The sequence below is a fragment of the Lathamus discolor genome, chromosome 11, assembly GCF_037157495.1.
Source record: "Lathamus discolor isolate bLatDis1 chromosome 11, bLatDis1.hap1, whole genome shotgun sequence".
Lineage (NCBI taxonomy): Eukaryota > Metazoa > Chordata > Aves > Psittaciformes > Psittacidae > Lathamus > Lathamus discolor.
This window is the reverse complement of record NC_088894.1, coordinates 12,418,464-12,442,219: the sequence shown is the minus strand read 5'-3', so window position 1 is coordinate 12,442,219 and position 23,756 is coordinate 12,418,464. Positions and strand designations below refer to the sequence as shown.

At 46.4% G+C, this 23,756-nt stretch overlaps 1 protein-coding gene across 1 annotated transcript; it reads left to right on the top strand.

Moving 5' to 3' along the window:
* Positions 1-294: 294 nt before the first annotated feature.
* LOC136020375 (perilipin-3-like) lies at positions 295-4,626 on the top strand. Its single transcript, XM_065691416.1, has 8 exons — positions 295-345; positions 951-1,027; positions 1,729-1,924; positions 2,530-2,612; positions 2,847-3,102; positions 3,312-3,511; positions 3,643-3,771; positions 3,858-4,626. The coding sequence occupies exons 2-8, from the start codon at positions 956-958 to the stop codon at positions 4,341-4,343; spliced, it is 1,422 nt and encodes a 473-aa protein (XP_065547488.1). The 5' UTR covers positions 295-345; positions 951-955; the 3' UTR covers positions 4,344-4,626.
* The last annotated feature ends 19,130 nt before the right edge of the window (positions 4,627-23,756 follow it).

Below are 23,756 nucleotides of genomic sequence, written 5' to 3'. Positions count from 1 at the left end.
TCCAGACACAGTGTGATCTGAGGCATGCTCTATGGCAGAAATACCTCTCATTTTCCAGGAGCCCCCAGGGGGAACTCCTGTACACAGGGCAAGGTGTAGAGGTACCTGCCTAATTACAGAGTAATCAACAAGACACAACAGGGCCCACCTGCCCCATTCTACCTCTGATTGGCCGGGACAGAGCCTGGTTCCTTTCTGCTGCTCCCAGAGCTGTCAGTCACTGAGGGTCCCTCCTTACCCCGCTTCCCCAGCCAGTATAAAAAGGCAGAGCAGGGCTGATGGGGCATGGTGTGGTAGCTGTTTCTTCTTTGCTGGTCATCTGCTTACCTGCAGCAGGGCAGGAAGGTATTGTTCTTGTGTGTTTGGTGGTGGTTTTTCCCCAGGTGTTGGGGCTCTGATTGCTCTATGAGCTCTGGGTTCCTGTTTGGATGTTTCTTACCTGGCTTAATTATGGAATAGACTTAGTCTTAACTAATGCAAGGGTGTTTGTGGGTGTGCCTGAAAGGTTAGGTACAACCTGAGCTGGTTCTGCTTGGGGTGTGTTGACAGCTTCTTGGGATGCTTTATTCTTCTAATCCTGTTGTAACTATTTCTCTAAGGTGAGATTTCCTCAAAGGGGAGGAAGGAGGAATCCAGTGCCTCTAAGTATGTTGACAATGGGTGCTATAATCTCTCTTGTAAGAGCTCTCCTGGGTGAAGACTTTGTTCTCCTCGCTCCTCTGGTTATCGTAAACCATGTGGAAACAAATACTAGATAGTTTTGCAAGTAGCACAGGTCCTTTCCTCCTGTAATGGGAAGAAGCCTATTTTGTGGGTCTTACCTTAATGGGTAGCAAAGGAATGTTTTGCTATAATGAGGTCAGAGGGATGTGTGCCCTGTGAAGGTGAAGTCCTCTGGAGGCTCCCTACCTTTTCCTCTTCCTAAAGCCATGGTGCTGTTTGCATTTCAGCTGCAATGGCCTCTGCTATGCCTGACAAAGAGGAAGCTGCCAAGACCACCCTGGAGGTGAAGGAAGAGGAGCAGCAGGTAAGTGCTTCATATGAGACATAAGGACTGGCAGCTCCTGGGTGCAGGTATGAGGAGGTGGCTCCTCTGTGGTGTTTCCTTGGCTCAGGCTGTGCCCTGCAGCTCCTCTGGAGATACATGACAGCATAGCTAAATAAACTGGCCTAAAGACCTTGTAGAATGTGCAGGGCTGAGCAAAATAGCTTGGGTTTTTGCTAGGCAATATGTTTCTGTAACTGTAGTCAAGATCCTGGCTTGCTGCAGGCAGTACTTCTGCAGGAAGGCTCCCATGTTCAGCAGCCCTGAAGTTCCTTGCTTTACTCCCATGACCAGCAGCATCCTTCTTGCAGGTTAATATTAAGTCTGTAAACTTAAAGCCAACTTGATCCTGTTTGGAGCTTTTCTGGAGTAACTTGTTAAATAGCTATGCTGAATGAGTTAGAGCTGATTACAGGTACAGAAGTGGTGAGGTTGCCCATGAACTCAGCTGTCACTTGGGTAGCATTGTGCTAAAGGAAGACCTTCCTAGAATGGACCAACCATAAGTGTCAATGCTTCATAGGTTGTTTCATAACTGAGTTGTAGATGCTAAAACAAGTGTCCAAGTAAACCAAGCCTTGCTGTTTCAACTGGACTGGGTGGCTTGAACAGGAAGTTTTGGGGCAAAACTATGTAGGAAGGTCAAGTTTACAAGCTTCATGGCTTTATCTTTTACCTTTTAGGCTGCAGTAAGTCAGGTGGCTAACCTGACTTTGGTCAGCTCTGCCTGTGACATGGTTTCTACAGCTTATGCCTCCACAAAGGAGAGCCACCCCTGCATCAGATCTGTGTGTGATGCAGCAGAGAAAGGAGTGAAGAGTGTAACTGAAGCCACAGCCAGCTGTGTGCAGCCAGTTCTGACTACACTGGAGCCTCATGGTAATCCACCCTGCGTTGAACCTGCCTGATAACATAGTCTGTGACAGGCCTAAATTCACTCTAAACCCAGAGAGGCTAAACCTTTAGCACATAGAAGCCAACAGAAGTTTCTATGTGATCCTGGATCCTTGGGATGTGGAGGCTTGGGCAGAGATGGTGGCTATGTCTGTGCAAGTGGGAGCTGGCTGCTATCAAAGTGAACAGATCCATAAGGAGATCAAGACAAGCTGCTCTACAGATTCAACCTATAACAGACCTGGCCTTGGTGATGCGAATGGGGAGTTTCATATGTTCACAGACAAGTTTGGGTTGGAAGAGACCTTAAAGCTCATCCAGCTCCAACCCCTGCCACGGGCAGGGACCCCTTCCACTGGAGCAGCTTGCTCCAAGCCCCTGTGTCCAACCTGGCCTTGAGCACTGCCAGGGATGGGGCAGCCACAGCTCCTCTGGGCACCCTGTGCCAGTGCCTCAGCACCCTCACAGGAGAGAACTTCTTCCTAATACCTAATCTTCACTGGGGCTCCCTGCAGTACAAACTGCTCAGGAAGATGAAACTTGAGATGGAATTCTGAAAAACCAGGTTTTGACACTTTTTTTTCTTCCAGTTGCTGCAGCCAGTGAGTATGCCTCCAAGGGCTTGGATAAACTAGGGGAAAAGATCCCGCTCCTTCAAAAGCCAGTGGAACAGGTAAGAATCAAAGGCTGTGCTGCCCTTGGCTGGCAGAGGGACTTAGTTCTTGCAGGGTTTCTAACCCTGGGAGCAGAACAGGCTTTTACATCAGGAACAAACTACCCATAGGTGCATAGACAAGCTCCTACAGGAGTGAATACTTGGCAGACACTGTGCTGCTACCTTGGTGCAATTCATGATTGTAGTGTACTACATGACTCAGTCCCTCATCTGACATGTCTTCTTCTGCAGGTTATCTCTGACACAAAAGAGCTGGTATCATCCAGAGTGGCTGATGCAAAGGAAGCTGTGAGCAGCAAAGTGATGGAGGTGATAGATGTGACTAAGGACGCTCTTCAGAGTGGCATGGAGGCTGCCAGGTCTGCAGTGACCAGCAGTGTGGGGATGGTTATGGACTCTGAAGTGGGCCAGACAGCTGTAAGTGGAGCAGAAGATGTGCTGGGGGAGACAGAAGACAGCTCTCTCCCTATTGCAAATGAGGAGCTAGGTAAGGAAACCATATATGGGAGTCTTTGTAGTAGGAACCACCAAATTGGGTATGGCCAGACCCATTCCTCAACTGGCTACTCTGGAATGGGGCTAATGGGAAATGCCATGCTGGAGGCTACCTGGCTTCTAGTCCAGGACCTCCTGATATTTTCCACACAGAAAAGTATCTCTGCTCAGCCACTTGTAGATACTTTGTCTGTCTTTCAGCCAAGCTGGCAGCATCTGAGGAGGGCGCAGACATAATGCCTGTGGAGCAGCAGCAGGAGAAGAGGAGGTACTTTGTGCGGTTGGGGTCTCTCCCTGATGAACTTCGCCTGTTTGCCTACCTGCGCTCAACAGACAAAATGAAGCGGGTCTGGCAAGGCATGAAAGAGGCCCTGGCACAGCTTCACTCAGTCATTGACCTGGTAGGTTGAGCCCAGTTTTCTGGAAGGGAGAGGACCGCATTGTTGATTTGGTGTCAACTTCAATGCTATGATGAACAGCTGTGTGTTCACCAGCAGATCTGTCTTGATGCTCTGATCTTCCCTTGCCACAGATTGAAGTGTTTAAGCAAGGATTTAACCAAAAGCTTCAGGAGGCACATGAGAAACTATGCCAGATGTGGCTGGACTGGAGTAGGAAGTCTTCCAAAGAGAGTGGAGACAACAGCTCTGCAGATCCAGAGGTATGACCCTGGGCAGGGGAGCAAAGGGATCTGGGCATCTCCTTAGAGTAACGCATTCTCTGATCTTAACCTCTGCCTCCTCCCAGGAAATGGAGTCTCTGGCACTGTTATTGGCATGCAGTATCACACAGCAGCTGCAAATCACCTGCTCTAAAGTAGTGTCTGCAATCCAAGGTCTTCCCTCAAGCCTTCAGGATAAGGTGAAACAATCTCTTGGTACCATAGAGGAGCTCCATGCTTCTTTCTCAACAGCAAAGTCCTTCCAGGACTTGACCAGCAGTGTCCTGACACAGAGCCAGAGGAAGCTGGCTGTGATCCATGAGTACATGGAAGAGCTGCTGGACTACCTGAAGAACAACACACCTCTGTCCTGGTTGGTGGGACCCTTCTCCCCCAGGGAGGAGAGGGAAACATCACAGGAGGATGAACCCTTCCAGGAGGAGGGGGCAGAGACAGCAGGAGCAGGGCATCATGAAGCTTCTACCACTCCTGTAAAGGATAAGGCTGCGAGCACAGAAGTGGAATCTGGTCCCATGTCACATCTTGGACACTTATTGGGTACTAGTGAATAAATCCTTAAGACCTTCTAAAGAAGGTGGTGGAAGCAGCAGGGCCACTTTAAGCTCTTGTAGCTGCTTTCAGGAATGCTGAGAAGACTGAAGCTCTGCCATGCTCCCACCTCCCTAGCAAGCTATGGTATGTCCTTCATCAGTGTATTGAGGTACTGCTTATGTCCAGTATGATAATTGCTGCTCATCCTAAACCCTCTTATTACAGTGTAAAGAATTGTCTTCCTAAAAGCTGTTTGTACTAGGTCAGAACTACTGAAAATAAAACTACTGCATGCAAAAATCCTTCCTGTCTCCAGTTTCTTCTGGAGAAACTCTCCAAGAGTGAGTATGGCTCAACAGAGGTGAACTGTACTCGTCCAAACTGACGGTGCAGTCGGGAATGCAGTAACTGGTGAGAAATCTGTGGTACAGTAAGGATTACAGCTGGTAAGCTCTGCCACTGCCCTGAGAAGTGTGAAGTTGTAATTCCTTCTCGCTCCCAAGCCATACATGTCCTGACGGCACTTTCCCAGGTTTTGGGAAGCTGTCAGGATCCTGTCATACCTTGTTATTAGTCCTATTGGGTCTCATTCTCCTTCTGTTGCTACCTGGTGAAGACATCAGTGTGTGGTGGGGTTGTGGTGGGCTGCAGAAGTGTTAAAGGCTGGTGGACAAAATGTCTTTAGAACTTCTAAATGAAAAGGTCTTCTTGCTTCTCAATCTCGTCTTCAAGGAAAGAAGTGGAATCTGCTCCCATGTAAGTACTGATTCCAAGTTTATCTTTTTTTTTTTTTTAAAGATGGTTCAACTTTTTTCATGGAGGTCAGAAACAGGGATTGGGGAAAGCAAATGCAGGCTTGAAGAGGTGGAACTTCCTCTTCTCAAATAGAAGTGACTGCTGTTGTAACAATGCTCCTCATCCCATATTACTGTGTGATGGCTTTATGCTATGCTGTGCCAGCATCATGTGGTCTTTGTGCTTCATCAATGGAATAACTGATGTCAAAACCTAACTCCTGATGTGGTGAGGATCTGGAACCAACTTCACTGATCTCGGGATGCCGAGGAGGCTAGTGGATAACTGTCCTATGTGCGTTCCTCATGTAGCAATTAGTTTGTGTTGAAGTCAAAATAAGGCAATCTAAGTTGTCAGAGCAAACAGTAGCTGATATCTGAGAGATAAATTGCAGTGATCGTCTCTCCCCTGCATGCTCTGACCACTACTGAGCAACTTCTCTCTGGAAAAGAGTTCAAAGAGGAAGATCCAGGCTGCATAATGCAACTGTAAGTGAGCTAACTGCAAGCAGTGTTGAAGGTAGTCCTGCTGCTTGGTGGGAAACATGATATGTATTAGCTTCTCAATAGCAAAGCTGCACATTGCTACTTAGGAATACCTAAATCCTGGTTTTAAACTCACCTTGCTCAAAGTGCTTTTTAAGAAGTAGCTAGACATTCATGTACTTTATCAATTTCTCTGTGCAGCACATCTGGTCTATGTTAACACTGTTTTGCCTAGCAAATCAGGCTGCTTCTACTTATGGATCAATGGGGAATGTTCTTGCTTGTCCTGTGAACACTACTGGCCGCTCTTACTTTGGGAGCTAGTGAGCAGCTCATCAGCAGCTGGAAACTCACATGCTCTATGTGGCTGGGTTTTCCCTGGTGTCCTGTGCTGGATTAGGAAAGCCTGGCACCTGTATGGCTCTTGTGGGTGTTCTGTTGCCACAGTCCCCATGGCTAAGATGACCTCCTCATGGCAGCTTCTAAAGCTCTGCTTGAAAAGAGGAGGTTGAGTGGAAGCCTCTGCATGTGTTTTACCTCTTCTTTAACCTGAAAAGACTCAGGGAATCATGGAGATCTTACAAGTAAGAAAGGCAAAACTCCCACCATACCAGCCATGGTTAGGAATAGTTTGACTTTCTTATTTCCTGTTCTTATGGTCTCATCCATGCTGCAGAGATGGGAGGGGAGGATAAAGTGAGAAAGAAACTGGGAATGCCAAATGGACTGGCTTTCTGCAGTGTTTGAGATGGAAACTCATCTGAGCTCTGGGAAAGTATCCAGATTATTCTGTTCAATCCAAGCTTCTCTGACTAGCCACATTTTTAGTAAATTTGAATAGAACTAAGAAATGTGTTGCTAATGTGACAACCCTAGACAAACACCTCGGTGGTGAAGACATGCTTTGAGGTGTCCCTTTTGGCTCTCAGTAGCCCTTGGGAATGATGTAGTGTTCCTTGATGCTGGTAATTATAGCCCAAGTTGATTATATCCTACCCTCCTGTACTGCTGTCCCTCCCTGCTTCTGCTGTGGTCACATGTGATAATACAGTTATAGGTTGATTTGAATTTCAAATGCAATCACAGGGGCACATGCTCCTTGTTTCCCTTTTGGTAGATGCCACCATCTCCATCTGCCAGCTTGCTTCACATTTTAATTATTTAATTCTCATGTTCATGTGTTTCTGCCTCTCTTCATTCAGTTCCTGCTGTTCTTTGTTCAAATGCCTGACTTCTGGGTCACAGAATGTGCTGGTGCTGGGTGAAGGTTACCTTGGGCATCACTCCAAAAGGCTGTCATGCTTCATGAGCTGCGTTAGGAAGCATTAGCCAACCTGTTACTGTGACCCCTAACTGGCAAGGGTAAGCGCTTAAGGAGGGTTTCCCAAGCAGCTTTGTCATGAAAGCTCTCAGCATGAAGTTCTCAGCAAGTGCTGAAAGGCAAAAACTCCCTAGCTGCTTGCAAGGAACTTAATTTCCCCTTTTCACATCTGTGTTTCTTGATGTGCTTGGATGTTGTAATCTCTTCTGCAAGAGCTGTACTACTGCCTGCTGTAGAGTAACACCATGCTTAAAGGTTTTTGACCTCCCTGAAGGGCTGCTTGGGTAGCTGGTGCTCTGCTCAGGCAAGAGCTGGCTGGTTCCAGCTTTTGTGTTGCCTTAAGTCCCTGTGGATGGGGAGCTTCAAGTCCTTTTAAAGCTGACTGGAATTGGTTTGGAATGCAACAGGATGAAGTTGCTGCCCTTGGTGCTGAAGAATGAAGATGCTGTGACAGACTGGTGTGGGAGCAATATTCCTGCTGCTGCTGTTGGCTGATGTGGGCAGGCAGGAATTCTGTTTTGGTGGTTAGCCCTTGGCCCTCTGCTTTCCTGTTGTAACCTTCTCCATCTCTTCCCTTCCCTACTGCACATCCTTACCTTAAATTAGAGAAGGGAATTGGGTGTTTCAGAGCATGGGAGAGAAACCTGGAGGGACTTCCCTGTGCTCTGAGTGGGACTGTGCTGACCTGAAATGATCAGCTGAGACCAATGTGGGTTTGGGAGCCCCTAAGAATATAAATCTGTCTGCTGGAGAAGGACACGGGCGCTCTCGGGAGCAGCATTCTGCAGTGACCTGACTCGACTGGAGCACATCGCTGCCTTTCCAGTTAAAATCTTTGCTGGTGTCAGCATTCAGCTCTTCCTCCTTTTAGAGGCTCCTGCCAGGGGCCTCTTCTGGCAGGTCCTGGCAAGACTTGGATCTGGGCAGCTTTCCTTCCCTCTGCTCCCTGATGGCGGGGGAGGGAAGGGGGTCAATAAATCTACTTCAAATTGCCTTACAAACCAAGCGTGAACTTGTGACAATTCCAAAATGCTCTTTGCATGGCTCGTTAAAACCCCTGATGCCTCCAGGAGTGACAGGTGCCTGACCTGATCGATAGCTCTGCTGCCCTTTACTGCTGCAAACAAGGCAAGGTACCTTGTGTGAATGCAGAGCACTGCCAGGAAATAATTACCCTTGTTGTGGTGCTTTCGGGACACTGGTGTCTGCCCCTCTGGTAATGAAAACTCCTTTGCAGAAGCAGTTAGTTTGCAGTATTGACTTCCTGGTTTCCGTCTGATTCCCATATTTATTTAGCTTCAGTGATGGCTTCAGCTTCTATAGCAGTGCATTTGGAGGATAATTAACAAGCTGAATGCTGACATGGTTGGATTTTATGCCATCCTCAGTACTGATACTTTATGAAATGAGCTTAACATATACAAAAAGTCTGACAGGAGCTTAGTGCAGGAGGCAGATTCCTGCCTATTTCTCTTATGTGCAACCCCCCACCATGTCCTGGAAGGCAAGGTGGCAGGGGAGTTATTACAGGCGATTATCTGGAAAGCCAAGTGAGGGCAGGAAGCAGTAAAGAGAAGGACATGGAAGAGTTTGAGGAGAGATGGAAAAGGAAGGAGTGAGAAAGCTGGAGAAGACACCATGAGGGCTGGGGACAAGTAGAGTACAGGTGAGAGGCTGGATGGAAAAACAACGGATTCAGACTAAAGATGAGGAGTCGGTGAGTATGAAGGAGGAAGGATAAACTGTATGTCTGGAAGACTGGAGCAGGGGAGAGCCGTACAAAGAAGGGTTCACTTATGGCAGGACTTGGGCAAGGTGGAGAAGACAGGAGGACAGGAGAGGAACCAGATGGCAGGCATCTAGAGGGTCCTTTTATCAAAGGCACTGTGTGCTTGTACCTCATCCAGTTGTCTCACTGGGTGTCTCAGTACAAAGCAAAGTGATGTGTCTGCCCTTTGGTGAGTAAACATTAGAGAGGAAATATTCCTTTGCAAGAGGGACACTAGAAGACACATACTGCAGGTAACCACTTCTGCATGGATCATCCTCCAAGGTGGTATCATCACATAAGGTGGTTTTATTGGAGCTGTTAATCCTCAGAATGAAAGACAGCCTGAGCCCTCCCATTTGAGGAAATGCCAACTGCCTGCATCTTGCAGTGGTCCTGGCACAGAAATCAAATAGTTTGGTTTTAATGTGTGTTGTCCTCGCTAAAAGACCACTTTGTGAATGGCTGAGGGCACATCTGGCTGCCACGCTCACAGCACCTCTCTCCTGGGGAAGGATGTGCTGCCTTCCCTCCCTGCTCCACCTCCTGTGGGATGGATGTTGCAGCTGTGAGCTGAAGGCCACTTTAAATGTCATCTTCATTGAGTGGCCTTGATGGGGTAATTATAGCTGAAATGTAGGGTTTACCGAACAAATTACACACCACATGCAGTGTTTACCCTGTAAGAAATTACTGGAGACACCTGCCATGTTGTGAAGCAGAGAAAATAATTTTTAGGGCTTTGATTTATTTGTGCTTGTACCTGTTGTGTTGTCTTGCTCTATTGCCTCCTCAACTCTCTGTGTGATGCTATGGCTGGTGTGGTTTGGTCTGCAACCCCTCATTCTCCCAGTGAGGTTGAGCAATGACACCAAGGAAGGCAAATGAGTCTTGGCAAAGCCTTTATGCTTTGCTGAGGGTTCAGCCATGGGAGGAGTGGTTCTAAAGCAGGGAAGGATCAGATCTTGGCACTTGCCAAGTAGTTCAAGTTGCACAATCTGATGAGCATGGGTACCACAGGTGTCAACAGCAGTTTCTGATGAGCGGGTTTGTGTGCAGCAGATGAATTGGAAGCTCAGTTGCTTCTCTGTGGAAGTGGGAGGACAAGGAAGTGGTGAGGAGCTGGACAGCTCATGCTCCCTATGAGGATGTCTTTGTGTATGCATCTTCCTTACACTTAACTGGTTGGGTTGTGCCCCCTCCAGGGACTGCACTGGCTGATAAATAATGAACCCCTCACTTTCTGCACAGCACATCTGTATCAGCACAAAAGCCACACTGGGGCAGATGCGAGGCTTCTCATGCTCACTGAGTACTGCCCAGCTGCTCCAGGCCCTGGCTGTGGAAGCTGGGCTGAAGCAGAAAGGGACCTTATTTTTGTGTCTTTTGTAATTAAAGCTTGGAAACAAGGATAAGTAAAATGCAGTCTCTCAATGCAACCTCTGACCTCTGTGTTTCCAGCTTTACTTTGCTCAAACTCCCATGTGAGGCTAAACAAGCCTTCATATTGTGAAAACCAGGAATTCAAGAACTTATTAGAACTGTAAATCAGAACTGCAGAATCTTGGCCACAGGTAAGACAGTGTGGTACACTTTTACAGCTCTGGCTTTAAAGCTGTGGAATGAAATACACCTGTACTTTAGGTACAATGCACTTCTCACAAGCTACTTCTTGGTGTTAGGTGTCCCCCACATAGCTCAATTTTTTGATGGCTATAGGCAGGCACTGCGGTATCCCACCTTGGAGGGATTCAGCCTTTTCCATAATTCCTCTGGTTATCCCTCCTCACGTAGCTGGATGTTTCTGAGCTCCTTTCCTTGGAAAACTCTTCCAATGGCATCCAGAGGTGCTGGCATTGCAGAAAACCTGTGCTTCCCTTTGTTCTTCCTCAAATGAGGAAGAACAGTTTGCAGACTTGGATTTGGGAAGTTGCTCTGTTGGATGCAGGAAGGAAATTCTCGGGCTGCTTCTCAACTTGAGTCAGTTCAGGTGCCCACAGCAGCCTCATCTGTGAGGAGAAAGATTCAAGGGGAGCCCCTGGGGCTGTGAGCATCTTCCTGTATGGATGCACAAAAGTGTTCACCCACCTTAATGGGATCCCTCAGGCCACACTGTGATGAGGATAAGTGATGTCTCAGAATCCTGCTTTTAGTTAGGAGAGAGCTGTTAAAAGGTCAGTCTGGATATAGCCATCATTTGCCATTCCTGTTCCCAGAGCTGCTGGGACTGGATGAGGTTTTAGTGTTTCCCAGGACAGAGGTTTGAGGTCAAGTCTTCAAGTTGTTTCTGTCTCCCAAGCAACTGCATGGATGGCCTCAACCTGGAGCTGTGTATCTGGGCATTTCCATGTGCTGCCTGTCTCACTCCCAGCTGCGTGCCTCTGCTCGTCCATGCAAGATGCCTTTCAGCGTGAGAGATGGACAAAGTGTCTAAACCCTGACAGAAAGGGACCTGCTATAAAGTATTGAATAATCATAATATTTTCTTAGGTCCAGCCCATCTCTTAACACTTCCAAGCATCATTTTTTAATTGTTCTGAGGCAAAACCAATGATTTATTCTTCTTTCTCCAAGCTGCAGTTACCAAACTTTCTGTCCTTGCCTCCCTGCTGAAGAGCAGTGCTCCAGCAGTGCCGACTGCAACCCCAGCTCTGCCTTGCACCGTATGACAAATGGATGAGCTTGGGGGAAGATGATTTCTTAAATGAGAATGGATTTTTCAAATTGAAAAATCTTTGCCCTGAGTCCATCAGTCATTGTCGGGGAGGGACTGGGGAAACAGTGACTTAAACAACAGGGAGATGATGCCTTGTGAGCGCTCATTTGTGCTTCTAGTGCTGGCTTCAGGAAGGTGAATAAACCACCCTTGTTGCTCCTGGAGTTAGTACAGCCCCAGCAGCAGCCAGTGCCCATCTCTGCATTCCTTGTGAGCTTGGTAGAGAGTAGTTGTGAAGCAGTGAGAGCCAAGCATGGTCTTACGATGAGCAGCTCCCAGGACACATGAGGGTGTTGCTACATAAAGGCCTGCAGCAGCACATGGGTGGTTCAGTGGCTTTCCCCACTCAAGCAGCTTCTGAGGTTCTTTTCGTATTTCCACTGGCCTTGTTGTGCAGCTCCACTCCAGGGCAGTCTAAAAGAGCCTGTGCATGGGGGAAGTACCTGACTTGCAGGGGTTGCTTCAGGTTTAAGATGGGAAGAAAATCATTCTCATCCACTGCCTGACATGAAGATAAAGGCTCAGTGGTGCTTGTGAAGTCCCTTGGAAGGCTTCAGAAACATACAAAATACAGCTGCTCCAGCACAATGGTGAGTGTCACTGCTGCATCAGGACCTGGAGCTGCTCCTTGGGCTCATGAGGCTGCTGGATGGTTTCTGTCTAGGAGCAGTGATGATGGACTGGAGGTCATTGTGGCAGTGGTAGTTCCTGGAGAAGCATCTATTGAAGCTGGGAAGTGTCATCTGCTGCCCTCGCAGGACTTCCCAAGTTGACTTTACAGCTCTGACACAGTTTGTGACCCCCTTCTTCCCTCCAACCCAGCAAATACAGCCCTTGCCAGCCTACAGGAGGTGCAGAAAGCATGAATCCTCTGAAATACAGTGAGGATCCTCACTGCTTCTCCTGAGGTCTTTCTGGTGATCTGAACAGCTCTTTCAATCAGCCTGTAACTCTTTGGGAGATTCGTGTACTTACACGAGTAGCTTTTAGTGTTTGTCTGAAAAGCCACAGTAGTAATTTAATAAATAGAGAATAACCAGGAACTGAAGCGTTCTGCAGCCAGGCAGCTGTAATTTGCTGTGGGTAATCACTATTCTGCTGCTTCTCTCTGCTAGGTCTGAGAGCGCTGAGTTTAAAGTAGGAATCAATTAAACAGCAAATAGGTTTCTTTGTCAAAATCAATTAAATCCTCCTCCCAGCTAGTGCAATGGTCTCCCTGGAATTTCATATTCTGCTTGGCTGCCATTTCTTCAGCAGCTTTGGCAGGATAATGTTGATGTTTTATAGCTTGATTTAAATCACATGGATCAATGCATATGCATACCTTATTTGGGTTTTCAATTACAACCATATATTTAGCCTAAATGAATTATCTAGGTTATAGTTGCAGCTACACAGGGTGTTTTTCATAATGCCCAATTCAATTTTTACTTTCTCTGTAAGCATAAATGATTTCTTTGGAGAGCAGGGTCGTTACGGTTGTTTTGCCCTTCTTGCTGGAATATTAGTCTTCCAAATGGGCTGGACCAGAAGTTTTCAAACATCTTCAACCTGTGGATTCTTCTTTTGCTTTGGATTGAGATGCAGTCACTTCGGAAGCCAGGGCTATGGACTGTGGTGGGGTGTGGATGAAAGTAATTTCTTGAGTCACTTCCTGGGGCCTCCTTTGAACTGGCTCAAGGCACCCCCTGTGCCTCTTCCCTCCTCCCTGCCCCCCTTTTGAAGTCCCTGACCCACATCTCTGCTGTTTCAGACCTACTGCATTTGGATTTAAGAAAAATCCTTTTCCCTGGCTACTGTGCCTCTGAATAACTTGAGTCCTCCTGCATCTCTAAACCTCCAGATACCTCTGAGAACATCGCCCTTAGCATGCCAGTGTTTCTATGCCACTACCGAAAGCAGGTCTTTGGCTCCTAAATCTCCAATGCGTCTTTGTTTTCCATGTAGTTCTCTACAGATAACACATCCTTCCTGGGTGAGTGAAAGAGCTCTGATGGCTTAAATAGCATAGAGTCATAGCATCAGCCAGGTTGGAAAAGACCTTTCAGATCATCAAGTCCAACCATCCCCCCAGCACTGCCAAGACCACATGATGCTCATTTCTGCCCAGACTCAGCAGCACCACAGATGTGCATGGCTTCAACACCAAAGCCACCAGCTGCACCACCGCTCCACATCCAGCATCAGCACAGCACGGTTTTCCTCCCCACCACTGATGTTCCTCAGCGGAACTTGTTGTCTTTAGATCTGAAGGTATAAGTCTAGCATTAATTTTCTTGGGTGTGTGGTAATAAAGAGCTTTCTTGGATAGTCTCAGTGATGCTCCAGCTCAGCTGTTCTCGCTGCTGAGTAGCAGATTCCTCTACTTTCAAAGATGTGTTCCCTTGTGCATTGCAAACATATCTGAACTGTTGTTATTACCTGTGTGAAATGCTTCTGAAAGTTAACTTTTCTTTCCAGGCTGCTTTTGAGATGTTTCACCATCAGATTGTGAGTACAAACTCCATCAACCACTTGTTGCTTATTTAATCCTTATAAATACAGAATTACTATAGGTAAATTGCATCTTCACAGTTGCCATCCAGGGGATCTCTGTGTGCAGACCAGACCTTGGGAAATTATTAGGCACTAGCAAGGCCAGAATAATGCAAGAGTTATCTTGGACTTGCTTTTATTCCAGGCTTCCATTTTGGATAAATGGTATCTGAAAAAGAGGTAATAGCTAAAATGATGTAAATGATTGATTTAATTTTCTATGTGATACCCAACCTAAAATTTCTCTCCAAAACTGTTGAATTTTGGAGAGCTGAAACAGCACTTTACTCTCCATCTTCCCCAAACTCCAAATCTTCAGCATTTCATGTGGCTTGGTGCTCAGTTTTGCACTTAATGCAAAACTTTCCATGCTGAAAATTAAGGCCTGGGATTACAAACCACTCACGAAGCTGATGTCATCTGAGTTTTGTCTCTGCTGGAGGGGATTTAAGGGATCAGTCATCTGCCTGGGAAAGTGCTCTGACCGTTGGCAGTCCAAGGAGCCAGCCTGGATGGTGAATCTGACTTTTTCAACACTGTGAAGCTGTGTATAAACAATTAGCTGTTCCCTGAAGCAAACTGAGCTCCCAAGCGACTGTTCGCACCTCCAGGCTAAAGAGCCTTTCTCAAGCTTTTACTCTTGGATTTAATAGCAACCTAACAAATCCTTGTAGCTGAGAAAAGTGCCAGTGGCAAGGAGTGAAGAGCCCTTTGCCCAAAGGAGGCAGGGCTCAGCCAAGGGTCAAAGTCATGCTCAATCTTTCCCATGTCCAGAGCAGAGACAAGGACTATGTCTTGCTTGTAATGGGGCTCTTCCAGTCACGCCTTCCCAGGAGGTTTGAACCCACATACACTCATCGGGGATATTGTGCTGCTTAGCAGGTGTCAGGAGTTGAATGGAGGATGTGATGGTTCGCCAGCATTACAGTCTGTGCTCCAGTGAAATTTAATCCCTAAGCCAGGGAAATAGGATAAGGAAGAAAGATGCAAAGTGCTCACTTCTACTCTGTGCTTTGGAGCAGTTTGCTGTGGAATTCCAGACTAGAACCCAAACAGGAGGTGCAGAATTTGACCAGGATCCATGACAGGAGCGATGTGACCTATGCTTTCCTGGGTCTCAGGTGAGCATTCCCAGCCTCTGAGATTGTGGGCGAAGAGATGATGGGTTAACCTAATTTCTGAGTTAGCTTGCTTTGGTTCCTCTATCTTCCCCTATATTTTTTCCTCCGGCAGATTTGCTGCTACTTGGGGAACAAGGAAAATCACCTTTTGGGGACCAATTTACTATTGGCTGGGGGAAAAACGCAGACTTTGCATCATCATATGAGTTACTCTTTTATTGCTACTGTGAGATCAAGGCATCAGTTTCAACCCCCAAATTCCCACGTGCCAGTGATTGAGTGGGGTGTTCAGACTGCTGCCTGCATTATCATACGACATTCCCTTTATCACTTGAATGCTGCTAAGATCCATTTATGAGAGCTTGGAGAAGCCCCTGCCATCTGTTAATTTAATAATTGCCTAATGTTGTAATACACACATGCTATAATTGAGCCATTTCCCAGTTCCCATCTCAGAATCTATTAAATCTGTCAATATTTCTTTATAAAGCCTATATTTTTGAGGTCCTTTTCAAAACAGTGGCACAATTACAACCCCTTCGGTTAAGCCTGGCCCTTCATTGCGCAGGAAATGCTATAAAATTCCCATACATCTAAAACAGTTCTGCGAGTTTTAAAACATTGAAGCAGTAAATCCTCATTCTTACGAAGTGGCAGCCTTGATGGTGCAATTATCTAGTCTATTAATTATTATCTGGCTTCTTAGAATGTGAAAACTATTCTTCAAGTGGTACAAACAGATACAAATACAACTGAAGAAGGGTCAGGTTTATTTTATGTCCATTGCAACTTCAAAACCAAATAAAAAAGCCAAATGTGGGGGGTGCTAGATGAAAAATGGATTTATTTTGGACAATGCTGTCTGTGCTGATGCTGCTTTTCCCACTCTGCATACTGATACAAAGCTCATCTTAGAGGGAAAACTAAATGGAAATGTGACTCCTTGTTCTTTACCAATCATGCAGAATGTATCCATTGCACGGGGAATACATGCCTCAATTTTACTTCAGAACCTCAGCTTTATTTAGATTTTTAATGAAATCTCTCCTAGCTGTAGGTGTCAATGACCAGTAATAACACTAACACCCTCACTAAAGCCACTTGCAGTACATCATTCCTATTTCCTTGTGACTGTTCTGCATTTGGGCAACTCTGGAGCTTTGCAAAGCAACTGCATAAGAATGTTTCTCATAAATGTATTAGGAACCATTAATGAACTACTAAGAGTGAGCCTGGATTTTAGTCATCTGTACCACTGAACTGGGGTCTGTACTTGGCTGACATCCTTTTGCTTCTTCCTCTCTGGCTCTCGGGCAGGGGTCTACATCCTCCTGAAACCATTCATGGCTCACTGTCATCACTGTTGTTACTATTATCACAGACTGGTTTGGGGTGGAAGGGACCTGCAAGCTCATCCAGTTCCAACTCCCTGCCATGGGCAGGGGCACCTTCCACTAGAGCAGTTTGCACCAAGTCCCATCCAACCTGGCTTGGATCATCACCATTTGCCTTTTACTGCTAAAACCCCAAAGTGTCCATAGACTTCAGTCAACTGCTGGGAATTCCATGGTATACGGGGGAGGAGGCCTTCAGCTTTATACTGTGAAAAGCCTAAATCTGTATTCTTCACTCTTAAGTTCCTTTAAAGTCCATGGAGAAAAGTAGGGCCCCCCACTGGCAGTGGGACATCTCTCCCATTTTAGGCATGCAAATAGGATTGATCCTCTCCTCTGGCATCTCAACTGCTTTATCTAAGGGCTTCAGGCAAGGTGACCAGCTGAATCAGCATCTGAAGAAGAGATCAGTCAGGGCACTTGACTCTCATCCCAAGATCCCAGGTCAAAATGGACTTTTCCCACATCATTTTGCACCTCCTTACCCCTGGCAGTCATTAGGGTTCTTTCCTGCCACTGCCCTGCAGAAGGAGCATACATTTTTGCTCATTTTGTATGAGCAGTTTGAAGACTTATGAAGGATTCTGTTGGGAGGCAGTGGTGAAAGGGAGAATCGAATGCAGATTTCCCCAGCAAGAGGCAAGCGGGCACTGGGCCATGCTTCCTTTTTAGAGATGCGAGTTCAGGGTTTTTAAAGTGCTTTGAAATCCCTGGGGATGAAAACTAATGTAAAACGTGACAGCTATGATTATAAACTCTCTCAGCAAACTTGAACTTGCCCAAATGTCTATTCATAAGCTTATAAGAAATCAATTCCAAATAATTGCATTATGCCTTTTGTATTAGTGGATTTTCTACAGTAATTGACTTTATAGAAAAAGACATCTATCAGCTTAGCAAGGAGTTTACACCCAGCCCACTACTAGGAATATTACAGGACTTGGTATGAAAGCATCTCTAACAGAATGATTCTAAATGAAAAGCAGCCCTAACAATACTGCAATTACAAGCAACCCCTCAGGCTAATCCAGCTAGAAAAGTGTTTAATGCTGAATAAGTTTTCACCTAGGATTCAGATGCATCCTGGAGGAGACTGAGGGGAAATGTGATGTGAAGATGTGTGCGTTTGCTTAGGGTTAGATTGGTGAGGGTGTGCAGGCATTTGTCTGCCATTCTGGAGTGGAAATACCAGATTGCCAGCTCTCCCAGTGGACCTTGAGGGTGCAGATATTGAGGAAACAGCCATTTATTTCATGAGCATCTCAGAAGTACTACAATTTCTGCCTGCAGCTATGAGCAGAACTGACCATGAGCTGCTCAGAGCTCCCTTTAGGCTTCCACCCCATGGGATCTGCAGCTTGAGGGCTTTGTTCCTGATGTTCTGCAAGCTTCAGTTCGATGTGCTGCTTTGGCTCCATAGCCCAGGCACTCACCAGGGATGTGGCTCACATCACTCCCTTGTGCCTTTTATAGCTGAACGACTGGTTTTCTGGACATGTGGGGTTGAGGAACCATACTTAACATCTTCATTAACTGGAAGAAGCAGCAAGGAACTGGCCTTCTGGACAATGGCAGTTACACAAGGCTGTGAGATGTTTTAAGTCCCTGCTTCAAATCTCATTTGTGCTGAACAGACCAGCTCTGGTAGAGTCACAGGGCTTGAGAGGACCACCTCACAGTGTTATACAGTCTTGATTTTAAGCTACTTGGAGGGAGATACAAAGAGGCTTTACTTCAGCTCTGGTACATCCTGAACAAGTGCATTAGCCCCAGGACCAGGGTGGTCCTGCATATTAAGGGGCCACCCAATGCATGGCTTCATCCTGTACCCAACAAGATGGCTCATTGTGCTACATTCCTAGCAGAACAAGGGTTCATTTGGAGGAAAAGGGTATTTTTCAGCTTTTCCCCAGCTGCGACCCTAACAAGGGAGCTGACCGGTACAGGGAAATACCAAAGCAAAGCAAGGTCTGAATTAATGGAATGAGATTTCTTTTAAGGTAGAAGTTGAAAAGAAAATATTTCAAAGATTATAAAAGACAGAGGAAAATCCCTAAATCAACAGTCTGAAAAGCAGACTGAGCCATAATCTGAAGAGAAGCTTGGACTCTGTTTCCAGTGTATTCGTATCAGATTCCTTCTTTGAACCATTTTGATTCAAGCCTTATTCAAACATGTAGTTCCTGGCACTGCTGGAAAGCTGATATTTAAACCCCTAAGTTTCTCTAGGGAGAAGCCTGCTCCAACTTCATCTGTATCTCTTTCTTTTCATCAGACAAGGAAATGGTGATGTTGTGCTGAACGTAAACACATTGAAACCTGAAAAATCAATTTCTTTGGTAGTCAGGAAGAATCTTTCCCGCATTCATAACAAAGCCCAGATTAACTGGAGAACATTGTTTGTTGCGAACAAAGAAAACAACCACCCTTTTCAGGGATCCCATAATAATTAACATTCTGCCTCAGTAAATCAATAATTCTCAGCAGCTTAACAAGGAAGTGTTTGTTGTAGGAGCAGCTTAGCACCTGGAGCAGACCGGCTGTGCAAGAGATGGTCCCAACAGCCTCTGGCTGTTGGTCTGGAATAGCGCAAGCACTAGGAAGGTTCCTCGTGCTTTCTGCATCATGAGGATTTGGAATATTGCAATAGCACAGCCTCAGCCTCTGCTTTTTTCCCATTGTATAGTGCACAACAGGGCATGTAAAAAGGACCTCAGTTAGACTGAGGTGTAAGTTTTAGCTGTAGGTATGAAATGCTTCGGTTCTCTCAAAGATTTCCAGTCTGGAGCTTCTTCTTCAGGTGCAGGTTTAACACAGAGAGACTAATATGTTGTGCAAGCATTAAAGCTGGCTCTGGTTTTGAGCATATTTAAAGCACCAGTGCAACTCACCCACATCTGCTCATCCCTTCCTATGAGCATATAGAAGGCATCATACACAGAAACAGGAATACAGATAGTGTCAAAAGATGGGCAAAGATCCAAAACCCCAGGGATCTGAGAAGAGATGAAAATCTAGAGGAAATAATAATAAATGTGAAATAACTTTGCTTGCAGTCTTATAGTTTAATCTCAAGTTCTTGCAAATATGCAATTTGCGAAGTACAGTCTTTGTAAAATCAGTGTCTCAACATTTTAATGCATCGAAATGGCTCCTCTGAGACCTCACCTGCATCCGTTTCAGATCCTTCCACATGCTTCTCTCAGCAGAAAATACAATTAGGGAAAAGCTGTGAGTCTGAAAAGGTGTTGCAATAACATAAAAAAGGACCTCGGGAAGGTTTTGGAAGCTTGATAGTAATCAAACGTACCGCAGAAAAGAAAATCAATGTTGCTATCTTTATATATCAACATAAACATTTTTATTTCATTACACCGACGAGAAGGACAAAGTGTAATGAATCAAGAGGGATTTCGGGGGTGGAATGAAGACGAAAAGGCCCAGCTTGTCAATGTTCCTGTCTTGTGAAGGATAACCCCGTCTCTCCAAAAGGCTGTAAATCTTTCACTCTTAAGAGCCTTCGCAGCCCACAGCAGGAAGATCAGACCTCCAGCAACAACTCATGACCAAATTACTTCCACTTCAGTGGCTCTCTAATGGGGAATATTGATTGGGATTTCTTTAGTGAGGTGGAACTGGGCTATAGGTGTGCAGAACTCTGGCACTTGCACGCTCCTTGTTGCCAGAGGTGGGATCCAGCCTGTCCTTTGGGAGAGTCTGTGGGTCAGGGGTCTGCTCTGCTACCCCCGGGGTACCAGGAAAGTACCCCCAGGTCTGTGGAGGTCTCAGGGGACCCAGCAAAGCCTCCAATCCAGTCCTGCCAATGCTCCTTGCATGCAGCCATGTGGGCAACAAGGGCTCAGGAACTCCTGAGAGCAAAACTTCTCTTGGCAGCGGCACGGGACAGGTTTGTGTCAGGCTGGGACTGGGTTCAGAACATCTCAGTGATGCCCTGAGTAAAGCAGCTGCAATTCTGAACATGCACCCCCCCCCCCACACACTCCCTTCTGTAAGGCATTGCTCAGACACCCCTCCAAGGTATCCCCAGGGAGCTTTTGCAGCTAGATACAATGCAAACTTCGCCTAAATGATGAACATGCTCGTAAACTTATGTCCCCAATTGATATGGAGGTTTTGGGCAATCCTACAGAGTCCTCTTCCTAGCCCTTAGCTGTGGACATGGGGGAATTCATGGTACACAACTCCACCAGCCTTTGCGAAGCAAGCTCTTCCTCATACCAGAACGAAACTAAGTAAGGGTATTTGTGTGGATTTCTTGAACTAGAAGTAGACCTGACTACTTGTTATTCAATATTCCATACCTATTACATATCTGCATTCATAATTCACTAATCCCTCATTTACAAAGATTCAGGAGGTGGGAACAATACTTTGAGACTGAAATGACCTCCCCACCACAGATAGCATTTTGCAAACAAAGCAAAATGTTCCCAAATACTCTATATTGGCTGAACGTCCTTCACGTAACAAGTCAACAAACAGGAGGAAGCAATGAATACATTTGCAGAAAATGGCTTTGGATCATGGACGGAAGGACTAAATCACTGAATAATGTATTAATTCTACCAGCTCTAATATGAATGAGGAAAGAGAGATTTAGATACATGAGCAGGTCAGACATCAGAAATTGTGGTTTGTGCAGAGTATGGAGCAAAAATGTAGAATCCACTCCATTTCAATTAAAAATAATCTTATTAATTTATACTTTAAATTGCATGGAAACATACCCAAGTTCTTATAGCTATTGCAGAATAAAACCTCTCTCCTTGACAGCACAGGCTTTGGAGAGGCTTCCCCATAATTTGGGGTGGACGGCTGGCACGTTCGGGGGGTCAGGGCTGCTATCTACTGGCCCTCGAGAGGCTGCAGGAATGGGGCTGCTGGTGGACAAGTCAAGCATGAATCAACCCCGTGCCTCTGCAGAAGATGCATTAGCAGGAGTGCAGCCAGCATGGAAACAGAGGGGATCCTTGCCCTTTATCTGCACTGCTGAGAGCCCATCAGCACTGCTGGGCTGTTCTGGCTCCCAGTGCAAGTCCACTGAGTCCAGCAGAAGCCACCAACAGCTTTAAACTGAGACTGAGATGAGACATTAGGAAGTTGCTCTTCCCTGTGAGGGTGCTGAGGCGCTGGCACAGGGTGCCCAGAGAAGCTGTGGCTGCCCCATCCCTGGCAGTGCTCAAGGCCAGGCAAAGGACTGTGACCAGGTTCTTGAATAATCTCCTTGAGGCTCTGACCATTCCACTGCAGCGGCAGCAGTTTGTCGTGTGCAGTCACTGGTGTGGGGGGCACACCGTGAATCCTTCCTTGGAATTGCACTGAGGGAATACTCCTGACAGCTCCCAGGAGCTGTGTTTATGAAAACACACCAATTGCAGATGACTAACCAGCCCCTCTCTCTGTGATACATGGGAAGTCTGTTTTCTCAATGTGTTAAGGGAATCATTTTCATAGCCCAGAGTGTTTTAACCTTGGTGCTTTCCCATACAAGCCGTTCCACAGGCAGCCTTTTGAGTACCTGATGACTGGGTGACTTTCCTCTACTCCCTTTAGGCTGCTCCCTCCTGCCCACCTCATCCCCACTGACCAAGGTGTTTGCTCTCCTTTACCCTCGGGCTCTGTAAGCATCCCAGCCCTTTGCACTCTGTGTTAGCTGGGCTGGAGGTTTCTCCTCCACAATTGCCTGGAGCAAAGCAGAAGGGTCTCTGCACAGGACCTGTGCGGGCTGTAAGTGACAAGTTGGGAACTGCTGATGCAGCTTTTGCTTTACATTTGCATCAGTAACAGCTCTGAGGCTTTCAAGCCACTGGCATCGTGCACTGCTCCTCCATCAATATTGTGAGAGCTTCAGAAGACTCCAAGTTCTGACAATGCTGGCACTTACCTTCCCAGCTCTCCCTCTTCTGAAATAAACATGCCGTCCCTTCTGCTCCTCCGGGCTGGAAACTTTCTTTTCTCCCTGAGCAGCTTCTTGCTTTCACTCCAAGGTCTCACGAGGCTTTGGGAATAAAGAGCCCAACAAATTAGATCTGTTTCATCTAGTGACTGAGCCCGCAGCTGCGATATTGGGGTTTTGTACGCTGCAGTTTAATTTCGTTCTCATCCTGTAAGCTGTGCAATCTTCTCCTGTTCTCATCCCTGAGAGCACTGTCTGGATGCTTTCCTCTTCTCTAACATTAACTTCTCTGGGTCTGAAGGGGGAGGAAAATTCAAATTAGGTTGCCTGCTTTGGGCTCTTTGTAGCCCAACAGCCTTGGTTTTCTGTCTGGAGGCTTTGCAAGCAGCCAGGCTGGGGAGCCAGTGCTGAGGTTTGTGAAACCTCAGTTTCTTCTTCATAGCAAGTTAACAGATGTAGCACCAGTGGGAGGGGATTTCCTGCCTCCAGAACAAACATCCTTTGACCCCACTGATCCCGAATGAAGAGGGTCCAAACTGTGCAGAGGTGACCCTTCCTCCTCCTCCAAACCATTCTTACATCCCAGTTAGGAGCAGAAGGAGGCAGAGCATGCCAGCAGTAAATCCATCCAGAACCCCCTTCCAGCATCGTTTTAACTATCCCAAATGCAAGTCCTGCCATATAAATGATCCAGAATACATTTGTTTCTTTTTAAAGCCAGGTTTCTGAAGGAATTGAACTGTTCACACAGTTCACCCCATGGCTCCAGCACTGTGTTCCATAGCCATAAAAACAGAAGCTGTCTAAAAGTCCAGATTGGAGCTAGGTTTTTACCACAGCCCAGCAGGGTCAGCCCCATCTCACCCCACTGATGCTGGTCCAGCCACTTCTTCTAGCCTCCTTTGAAGGAGACACTGCATTTGCACCAGACAGTCTACCCCAGTCCTCTATTACCTACAAAATGGGTTTTGGAAGTTCCTAATGAGTAAATAGAATATTTCATACTTCATTTTCAGTGCACCATTTCCTAGCTTCCACATCCATGGAAAACAACCAGCCTATCTCTTTGCAGCAGCCTTTTTCATCCTGCCCTTTCTCTGCCTCCTCTGCTTTATACTGGTTGGCTCCAGTTTGTTCATTCCTCTTCATAGGTCCTATTACTGAAACTGCTGGATGACATGGAAGGATTAGGAATGCATTTAGCAGCCTTGGTCCTGCAGGCACTGAAACTTGCATAAAACAGACTTTGCCTTCATAGTATCACTACAAGTTAGCTGAGCTTCAGTGGAAGTTACCGCAAATCTGTGCAACAGCTATTAGCTGCACAGCCCGAACCTGACTGCCTTTCTACAGCTATAACCTATGAACTTTATTCCACTAC

What these genes read in the sequence shown, in the direction of transcription:
- LOC136020375 (XM_065691416.1), top strand. Translation starts at nt 956, where the DNA reads ATGGCCTCTGCTATGCCTGACAAAGAGGAAGCTGCCAAGACCACCCTG. An exon ending in TGAAGGAAGAGGAGCAGCAG is followed by an intron (nt 1,028 to 1,728) that starts GTAAGTGCTTCA and finishes TTTACCTTTTAG; the next exon opens with GCTGCAGTAAGTCAGGTGGC. An exon ending in ACAGCTCTGCAGATCCAGAG is followed by an intron (nt 3,772 to 3,857) that starts GTATGACCCTGG and finishes GCCTCCTCCCAG; the next exon opens with GAAATGGAGTCTCTGGCACT.